We start from the raw sequence: 11010 nt of genomic DNA, 5'->3' as shown, positions 1-11010 counted from the left end.
CGTCACAACAGGACCGTAGAATGAACTTAACATATAAATACTGGTTTAATTATATTGACAATTTGAAAATGTTACTGATTAAACACTATTGAAGATTTCTTCTTACCTATTATGTTTGGGACAAACAGGTATATGTTTCGACTAGGCCTACGATTCGGAACTTTACCATTGAGCTCAGGTGGTTTAGCCTCAAACATCTTTATTTCAGCCAGTACCGGTATGTTGACAAGTCCTATGCTACAGCGTAATAGTTTAGAAGACAGAAAAAGAATGATTGTATATAAGGTTCATACACATCCTTACGTGTTATCGCTCTGGAAGAAATACTCGAATTAATAAAATGTGTATGTCTATAGACCATTTTATCGGATTTATTTTGAAACAGCGCCACCAACGTCTCGCAATTATTTCAGCCAGTACCGGTATGTTGACAAGTCCTATGCTACAGCGTAATAGTTTAGAAGACAGAAAAAGAATGATTGTATATAAGGTTCATACACATCCTTACGTGTTATCGCTCTGGAAGAAATACTCGAATTAATGAAATGTGTATGTCTATAGACCATTTTATCGGATTTATTTTGAAACAGCGCCACCAACGTCTCGCAACTCACTAGGGGACTTAATTCCAGCGGATTCTCCAACGTCCCCACCTGACATTTTTGGGCGATCGCCGATGTTCCCAATTCTGTGGTAAACTGGCCAGTTTGGGGCCCAAGGTTCCGATTTATTCATTTACTTATTTGTACCGTTTTCTATAGGTCCTGCAATTTTGTTTCGATTTGCCGTGCCGTCGTCGGCGAGTGGCCTAGCACAAACGAAAATCTATCAGCGATTTTCTCGTGTATTTTTGTCTTGTTCTTTGATTTCTTGTCTTCCGCTAACATTCTTAAATCCTTAATCGAGAGCATTTCTTTAACTAAACAACCGAACTTTGTTTTGCATTTAGATAAGATTCTGAAGTGTTCAACAGCTTCAAGTGCATTCCTATGTTTCCCTTTTTGTGTTAATCAATGCGTTGATAAAGGTGTCGGCAAGCACAAGCCGCATTGAAATTTATATACACGCATTGTTCGGTGCAATCTTAGGTTTTCTCTCTTCTTTCTCTCTTCTTTAAGACCTCACCTACTTTCCTACTAGTGAACACTGGAATAATTTCTTTATCAATATCTTAGAGCTTAGTTGTTTATGTTGTCTATTTACAGAGTTAGCAGAAATTTGATCCTTAAAATGCAGTACAATTTTAACAGTTCGTTCATTTCTTGACTAGTAGGCCTATTTACATCTGTAGTGGCAGGTTCAATGCTAGATACGTCATCATATTTAGAATGCATAAAATCTCTAATAATGTTATTGAATAGGTTTTGTGGATATTTCAACCTTAGAAACATTGATTCAATTTTCCTCAACCTCTTTCTCAAAGATTTCATTAGTTGAAGAAAATTGATATGCTCCGTCTAACATTGTAAGTATAACAAGGTTTCTTTTATACTTGGTATCAACATGACTTTAATAATATAAGAGTGGTCCTTTATTTGTAGGTTTGTGTATAGTTTCCAAAGATGATGAAGTTTTTAGAAATAACCATTCCCAAAGAATTGATTGAGTTATGAGGCATTATTTTTAGATTGCATACAATCTCTGATAATGTTATTGAATAGATTTTGTGAATAATTCAACATAAGAAACATTGATTCAATTTTCCTCAACCCCTTTCTCTCAAAGATTTCATTAGTTGAAAAAAAGTTATAGGCTCTATCTAACATTGTAAGTTTAACAAGGTTTCTTTTATTTGTAGGTTTATTGTAGACTCTAGTTTCCAAAGATTATGAAGTTTTAGAAATAACCATTCCTAAAAAAATGATTGAGTCATGAGGCTATTTATATGGGTTGGCATGAACACAATGGTGTCGTCAACATAACGTCGGTAAAATGCTGGTATTTTGTTAGCAGATTGAATAAGGGTGTCCTCAATGTTACACATGAATACATTGGCCATTGGCCAAGCGGATAAACCATGGCTACCGTCAACATGTTCATACAAGTTACCATCATATTGAAAAAGTTGTTTTTTTGGTGGCAATTTTAAGGAGGTAAATAAGACCTTGTTTATCAATAGATAGACCATTGCTCATTAAACCAGTTATTTTCAAAAGCGTTGTCAGCAAGGATGTGAATAGTGTCTCAAGAGGACCACTCGTAAATAATGAGACGACATCGTAGGAAACAGCAAGTCATCAGTACCAATATCAGTACAGCATATTTCTTTTAAGCCCATGATGGGCTTAATCTCGAGATGAAACCCATATTGAATTGAAGCCCCCTCTTTAGTTTGCAAAATTAACCTCGAAAAGAAGCCCATGGACTTCTTCTCAAGATAGCATATGCTTCTTTTTCGAGTTAGTACAGTATACATAAATTTCAAGAAACAAAATTAATTGAAAACAAACTTGGTTTATACAGTAGTTTAGGTGATTTAATTCCAGTTAAATACACTCCATGATACACACTGATGTTTCATAGTTTTGTTTGTTTTTGTTTGTAACAAAAATAGTACAAATTCACACAATTTACAGCATTCATTTTGAAAAGAAGCCCCTCTCTTTACTTTGCAAAAGTAGCCTCGAAAAGAAGCCCATCCAAAGTTCGAAAAAAATAAAAAAATAAAAACAAAAACAAAGACAAAAACAAAGAAGCCTAGGGCTTCAATTCGAGGTTTTACGGTATGTTATGAGCTCTAAATTCATTACTCGCTAATGGTTTTAATTTTTCAGCTAGCCATTGCGGCAGTTTATAGTTAAGGTTATAGGTTCCTGTCTGATAGTATTGGCCTGACAGATCAATCAATCAATCAATCAATCATTTTACTTCCAATTCAAAGAATTTACAACAGATAAATAGTAAACATTGAAAATCAAAATCAAAGGAATTGGAAAAAGGCAAACATAACAAGAAGAACTTTAAGCATGTAGCCCAAATAATAATAAGAATAACAATAATAATAATAATAATAATAATAATAACCTGTAATAATAATAATAATAATAATGATAATAACAACAATAACAATACATCAATAACAATAATAACAAAAATAATAAAGTAATAATAATAATATACACGAATGTTATAGAAATATTTCAATTAAGTGAATCAATAAATCGATAAAGTTAATTAAGTAGCGGATTGGTGATTATAATATATATACATATACACATACATACACAAATGATGACAATCAGTACTTATTCAATAATTGTTTCTTAAAAAGTTTTTTAAAATTGCTTACTGAGTTCAGAGACCTTAGTGCTTGTGGAATGTTATTCCATATCTTTGACCCTTGGTATGATATACTTTTCTGACCAAACTGAGATTTTTTTATTGCTATATACATATCATTTTTATTTCTTGTATTATATTCATGAATATTTTCAAAATGGTTAAAAAGTGTATCAAAGGTAGCTGGTAAGTAATTAAAAAAAAAATTTAAACATAAAAATTGCTACATTTTGTTCATACAGGTCATAAATGTTCAGAAGTTTAGCTTGTTTGAAGAGAGGTAAGGATGGGTGTTGATAATGTACATTAAATATAGCCCGTAATGCCTTTTTTTGAAGAATATGAAGTCGGCTTAATTTGGTAGAACTCGCAGAACCCCATGATGAAATTGAATATGTCAAATGTGGAAGGATTAGAGCATTATAAATTTTAAGTAAAATATCATAGGGCAATGTGTGCTTTAATTTGTTGAGGGCACCAACTACCTTTGATATCTTAGTTGCAATCGCATTTATATGGCAATCATAGGACAATACATCATCAAGATAGACTCCAAGAAATTTTGTTTGATTTGTACGTACAATTTCGACACAGTTAATAGTAAGTTTTAAATTTGCATTGTCAATACTCTTATATATTTACTCTTAAATATAACATAGCTTGTTTTACTTTCATTTATCTTAAGCTGATTTGCATTGAACCATTTAGAAAGTAATACAAGCTCATTGTTTAATATTTGAAAAGCCTCTTGCAAATCATTATGCTTAAAGAAAACATTTGTGTCGTCTGCAAACATGATCATCTCTATTTTTTTACATGAATACATAAGATCGTTTACATACAGCAAAAATAGCAGGGGGCCCAATATCGAGCCTTGTGGAACGCCACATCTTAGTTCCTTTCTTGCTGATGAACATCCATTTACTACGGTGTACTGTTGTCTATTACTTAGATAGTCTGTAAACCATTTCAATGCTATGCCTCTAAAACCATAATATTTAAGTTTTTCCAATAGGATAGAGTGATTTACCGAGTCAAATTGGTTAGGAAAACAACCAGTCATCAAAGATACGTTAATAATATGAGTAAGTGGTTTTATAATAGTATGAGATACAGGCTTAATGTAATTAGAATTTATTCCATCATGACCCGGTGATACGTTAGTTTTCATATTATTAACATAAACGTGAATATCATTTTCAGTTACTGGTCTAAAAAACATTGAGTTTACATAGTTAACGGTTAGAAAGGACTTTGGATTTTCACTTGGCGTATTGTCATTATTGAATGTATTAGCTAAATTTTGTCCGATGTTGATAAAATAAGAATTAAATGTTTCAGCCTGTAGCTTTGGTTCTTTTAATTCATTTTGTCCAAATTTAAATTCTTTTGGTAGAGTATTTTTACGTTTACTCCCAAGAATCTCATTTATAATGTTCCAAGTTTCTTTTATAGGCCTATTGTGTTTATGTTTTTCAAATATTGTGTCCTTATGAGTTTTCGGTAGACCATAAAGATGGGCAAGTCTAGAAATTTGTTGAGTAAGTGTTGTAGCTATTTCTTTAGAAAGTATGTTACGGACAATGCTAGATAGTGGTTTTTCTTTCTGTAGAAGTGGATGGAAGTGTTTTATGGGCAGTGGCATAACTAGGTTGTGAGGGGCCCGGGTTCAAAAGTACAGCCGGGGCCCTTAACGCATACAAAGTGACTTGCCATGTCAGCTAAGATGTGTACCACCGACAGGTTAGTTTAAAACAGGGGTCCCGATTTTTTAAATACTATTTTGACAATAATTCTATCGATTTTTAAAATTTTTAATTTTTAGATGTTCTCAGAGGGCTGGACTGAACATAATAATAATAATAATATAATAATAGAATTTCTCTTCTTATGACCAAAAGAAAAAACACATTCGATATTTATTAAATTGGTGTTTTTTATTTATCGGATTGACCACTGTACAATGTCAACAATTATCTTGTATATTAGTTTTATATACTTAAACTAAATAAAATAAAATAGATCACACCTGACATCATTAGACTAAGTATGACCTTGATCATGCAAAACACATATCCGATAAATATGGCGGCCTTTTAAAATGGTCCATTAAAAAAAATGCTAATACTAAATAAAATAATACATTATTATTATTTTTCTTCATCCCAGACTTCACACAGGAAGATTTAAAAAAAAGAGTTACTTTCAGGGCATCCTATTCTTCCGGTATAAATCAAAAAGGCCTATACTCACAAAAATCCCTGTACATAATGCTAAAGAGTGGGCCCAGAAAAGCACCCAGCCTAAAAATGTTTATCTGGACAGAAGAAGGTAGTAGTATGGCTCAAAATAATGACCAATACACAATTCGTAGGCCTATTTTAAAAATAATGTAGGTCTATTGCAAAATGATAACTTGTTCAAAATGTAATCTTCTTTCACTGCCATAACTAGATGAATTGTGAAGGGTATCGTGAAATATAAACAATATGCAAAATAAAAGATAGGTTATGAATACACATGATGCAATATGTTGTCATTATATTTAAAAATATACCTACAAATTAATGTATACCATAAAGTATTTGCCCAACCACCAAATTGTTATAAATATTTAATTGTTAATTTATATTTATACCTCTAAATATTTTTAAAATCATCTAAATTAGGAATATTAAATATTGTCAAAAAATGAAATGTACATAGGCAATACAAAAACAAGCGCATGGTGGATTTTTTGTTTAAATATATAACATAAAAATACAATGTGATGCGAACATTAATAATAAATTCATATAATTATTTTATAGGTATCCGTATATATTTATTCAAAAATATTATACTATAATTAAGACGTGGTCCAGCCAACCGGTGCGGTTCCGACGGCCCTCAATATCTATCGCAATAACGGCGGACGTGATTTTAGTTAGATCCAAAAATGGCCTCATGGTCTGTGAAAGCCACAGGGCCCCCAGCGTTACTCCACTCGTTGGAAGGTAGCAAATACAATTATAGTTCAATTCAATGTCACAATAAAACATTGCTTTATTATATTTTTGTTTATAGATCGGGGCCCCTGGAGCTCGGGCCCAGGTTCAAAGAACCTGTTAAACCTGCGGTATAGTTACACCACTGTTAATGGGTCTTCCTCTGGATTTAGGCTGTTGTGCTCATGGGTGTAAACTTGGATGTATTTTCAAATCTTTATAAAAGCTATATAAAATTCAAATTACAAAAAAGAACATTAATACAAATGAATAAAACCCCCAAAAAACAGAATAGAGCATCATAAAAATAAAAAGATACTGTATACACTAAACCCTGAGAATTGTCATCCAGTTTGAGTGAAGCACTGATTCTCTAAGGCAGTACTGATAATAACGCATTGATGAACACAATTATCAACGGCTTTAAGATCACTTATACCATGCTTTCTATCATATGTTTCTTTTTTGTTTACTTGATCTTAAAAATGCGTCCATCTTCACTCACTCGCCACTGAGAAAGTGTTGTTCGAAAGCTCTGGTTCTATTTATGGCAGTGTTTACTTACGTTGACTTTTTAGCTGCTGGCTATCCGCAAATTTGTATCTCTACCGAAATCCAGCCATTGTTTCCCACATCATTGTCTTTTTGCCTTTTAATATATCTATACTTTACTACTATTTGTATAATTTTGATTCAATTCTGCTGTAATTCTGGAGGGTACTTTGGAGAATTTCAAATTTCTACGACCTTGTCGGAAATGGGAAACAAAAGAACCTAACTAGTTGCTTATCGCCACAACAATTCCCACCGAACCGTAACAAAAACAATAGTCACCGAACCGCTCCATGAACAATATAAATAGGATAACAACACCTAATCACATTTGTCTGATGATATCCATTAAGCGTGAAACTGGGAGCAAAAACACCCATTATTTATATACCAACGTAATTACAACTGGCCAGACCCCCTCTCATTAGTAGCTAATAATTGTGTATTGTTCTGCTGTTTATCTTTCAATCAGATCATTGGGCTTTGATGGTGTGCTACATTGATTTTTAATTAAGCCTATCTGTTACTTTCCCATGTACAATATTACATCTTTATTACCGCTGTTCAAATGAATAGGTATAGTTTTCACTCGAGTTGACATATGTTCATATTATCATACGTTAACAAAAACTGCGCGAGCTTAGATTAAGTTGAAATATTATTTAGTTTTATGTTATCTGATTATTATGTTGTTTAAACACTTACAGGCCTAATTGGTTAGACCACACATTTTTTCATATTTCTTTTTGCTCATCTTCACTACATATATTCAGACTTGATAAAGGGTTATATCGGAAAGATCTCGTCGTTTGTTTTATAACAAAAAAAAAAAAAAATCTGAGGCAGGAGGAAACTTCTCTGATATCCGTAAAACTTTGCAAACTAGCCGCCAATAAACATGCATTGAAATGACACCTAATTAGGAACCTAAAATTTTTTCATCAAACTTAGTTTCAGAAAATATAATATCTGTCTCTTATACACATCTCTTGTAGTATGCCCACTCATTATTAGGTAATTGTGTATTGTCTCGCTGTTTATCTTTCAATCAGATCATCGAGTTTTGATGGTGTGCTTACATTGATTTTTAATTAAGCCTAACTGTTACTTTCCCCATTGCGTATTATTACCGCTTTATTACCTCTGTTTAAATGAACATAGGTATAGTTATTACTCGAGTTCATATTGCCATACGTTAACAAATGCAAAAACTGCGGGGGTTTAGTAGTAGAGGTGGTACAAAATTTGTTGGAAATTATTAGCTCCAGTGATCGGAGATCCATTATGAACAATTAAATGTTATCTGTAGGCCTACTGATGTAAAGGACATAAAAAGTTACAACTTTAGGTCCTAACAACACCCACACGAATAAAAATGTACATAGAATACTGTAGAAATCCATTTATAAGGCTCTCAAAATGCTAATTTGTCCGGGGGCTTTGCCCACCCCCGCGGGGTCCTAGCCCCCAGCATCGAATAATGCAACTCCCTATCGAAAATCCTGCCAACGATACTGGCTTATTACTCCGTGACGCCACTGATTCTGCTTTGACAAATTCATCTTTGACTTGTATTGGGTGCCATACGCAGCAAAAGGTCGGGCGCTGACGGGGTGGGGGGAGTGCCAGGACCCCCAGGTACGAGGGGCTCCGACGTTGTAGTTTCAGAAAATATAATATAAACTATAAAAATGTTAAAGCAGAGTCTATCCAATATTAAGCAATAGTTTGTTATTACTAATTGCACATCGTTTTCAGGTGACAATAGACTCTCGCATGGACGCACGGCAACTAACCGTTAGCTGCGGTGTGAGAACATAGCCATATTTAATACTTGCAAACTGTTCATCTGAGAATTAACTTCAAGATCTTGTTAGTTGTATACTAGTCACTCCATAAATATTCCCCCACTATATCTTCAATCTTATTTCGCTGCGTTCTGCCGTTTGCACCCACAGACAGGCCAACTCAGACAGCGTCGGCCGACGCAGCCCGACCCGATTTATCGTCGGGGACAGTCTTTAGCCGTCGTGAGAAACATTATACATGTTTAATATTCTACGACGCGACTGCCCCCGACGCACACCATCGCGTCTGCGTTTAACTCACACTGACCCGACGCGACAACAAATCGCGTCGGGCTGCGTCGTAGGACGCTGTCTGAGTTGGCCTTTAGGTGTACCTCATATTCATCTACTTTTCTCAGCTGCCCCATTTGATCACCTTAAAACTTGTTTTCATCGTTCTTTTATTGTTGCTGTTCCAAAGTTTTGGAACCAACTACCTGAGACTGTCAGGGTTTTATAAAGAGACTATTACCGCCTAGTAAGATGCCGGGGTGCGGTAAACTAAATACCAAATTTCTCCTACTGATATTTTAAGACAAATAAATTTGGTAATAAAGAAATTTATATTGATGGTAAAACACTGTGTTTTATGTGATGTACCCATTCTCGCATTGTCAAAATTAAAAATGTTATAGATAAGAACAAGTTTGTAAGTACGGAGGTGTTCCGACAAAAGTTAATTGATAGTAATTGGATTTTAGAGCTGGAACATAAAAAATGCACTTCCACAAAGACGGTTAGACACACTTAAGGAAGATAGTGAAACTCAAGAAACAATATAAACGACATTGACGACCTACATTTGTTTGAGTATGGTAGTTTTAATATGTTACTATTAACAATAGCATATATTGGAACATTATATCTAAGGAAATAATTGAGCCGAAAGTTATAAGTTGCTGTCAAAAGGAACTTGAATAGATCCAACTGATTGGCCATGTGTCTGGAAAAGGAAAATAGATCAAATTTATGAAATAAAATGAAGACAGTTAAATTTCAAGTTCCATGCCATTTTAACAAAAATAATTAGTTGTTTAAATTCAGAATAACTACGAAACCTCTTTGTTCTCTATGTGTTAATGGTATTATTATGTATATTATGTTGTATTATTGTAAACCTTAATGGATATAGGCATGCTATCGAAAATGTGTTACCATAGAGAAAATAGTTCTATTTTCTCTATGGTGAAGAATGGAATTTTAGATGATATTAATATAAAATCGATTGTAGTTAGTTAGAGTTTTTAAGAAAGGTATAAACATAATTTAATCAATAAACTGATCAGTTTAGCTAATTTTGTAAGTTATAAAACATAGCTAAAGACACATGAATGTAAACAAAGACATAGTTAAACCTATTATAGCAGTTTTTTCCCGCAAAACTTAAGTTTAGAATAAGTTTACAACAAAACATCCATTCAAAGCAAGCAAGTTTAAATCTATTGTTATCTAACCTGGTAAAGGGATACTATTTAAATTTAGGCTAACCCGTCACACCTTTATGGCATTATTGAAGATTATAGGTGTTTTATTACTGTAAATGTATTAACAATTGGGTTGTATTACGATCTTATTAGAAAGAAGGCAGAAATAACATAACATGAATTGATTAGTTTAGCTAACATTGTAAAATCAAGGTTTAATATCCATAAGTGTGAACAATACATTGTTTAATCAACCCATTTTCCCCCTTGCTTAAATAAATTTAAATTTATCACAAGGTGAGGTTCTTTGAGCAAAAAATATCAAAAACAAAAGTGTGCGTGAATGAACCTTTTGTGTAATTTTGTATGTTTAAAAAAGAAGCAAATATATATTTATGAATTTATGTTACCTAAAAAGTAAATATAAATGAATTTTCTGAACACGTGAATTAGTATACCTAATTAATTAGATTTTCATTCTTTAAAATTCGTGAAACATGGCTACTAGAAGGCTCGGGAGCTTCTGCTTTTCTCCTGGACCATACTGTGCCCTGGACGGCTCCCGCCTCCAGTCTTAACTCGTCGGATCTAGGGGTCTCGGTTGCGCTACATCAAAGGATCCGTCCACGAGTCTTCCACTACTGGAGCCCGTCAAACCTAGCTACGCCAATAATCGCTTGTATGCTTTTACCTAAAGAAAAGTTAGATGAATTTTTCATGCTGCTTCTTAGTTTCAATATCTTGATACAACATCAATGCTTCGCATATCCTGACGAATTTGGAGAGAAGCCACACGAAGGAAAAAGGACACAAGATGAGCAACATCAGAGGGACCAGTTGCACCGGTAACAGTGGCACTGAGGACGAAAATTAACGATAGAGTAACAAAACGAATTGATAATATATAGGCCTATATATATA

At 33.6% G+C, this 11010-nt stretch overlaps 2 protein-coding genes across 2 annotated transcripts in view; both read right to left on the bottom strand.

Annotated features, from left to right (window-relative positions):
* LOC117099899 (CDP-diacylglycerol--inositol 3-phosphatidyltransferase-like) overlaps positions 1-340 on the bottom strand; it is a 10686-nt gene extending 10346 nt beyond the window's left edge. The window contains exon 1 of the mRNA XM_033239421.1: positions 107-340. Within this exon, the coding sequence (XP_033095312.1) occupies positions 107-197 (91 nt within the window). The 5' untranslated portion in view covers positions 198-340. The remainder of the gene's footprint in view (positions 1-106) is intronic.
* Positions 341-9466: 9126 nt separating this feature from the next.
* The window catches only part of LOC117099898 (CDP-diacylglycerol--inositol 3-phosphatidyltransferase-like), a 6438-nt gene continuing 4894 nt past the window's right edge, over positions 9467-11010 (bottom strand). Inside the window, exons 6-7 of the mRNA XM_033239420.1 lie at positions 10781-10946; positions 9467-9608 (exon numbers count right to left, since the gene is read on the bottom strand). Of these exons, the coding sequence (XP_033095311.1) occupies positions 10792-10946 (155 nt within the window). The 3' untranslated portion in view covers positions 9467-9608; positions 10781-10791. The remainder of the gene's footprint in view (positions 9609-10780; positions 10947-11010) is intronic.

This window comes from Anneissia japonica, unplaced genomic scaffold (assembly GCF_011630105.1).
Source record: "Anneissia japonica isolate Jap-2015-1 unplaced genomic scaffold, ASM1163010v1 scaffold288018_len440701_cov179, whole genome shotgun sequence".
NCBI lineage: Eukaryota > Metazoa > Echinodermata > Crinoidea > Comatulida > Comatulidae > Anneissia > Anneissia japonica.
This window is presented reverse-complemented; position numbering and strand designations above follow the sequence as displayed.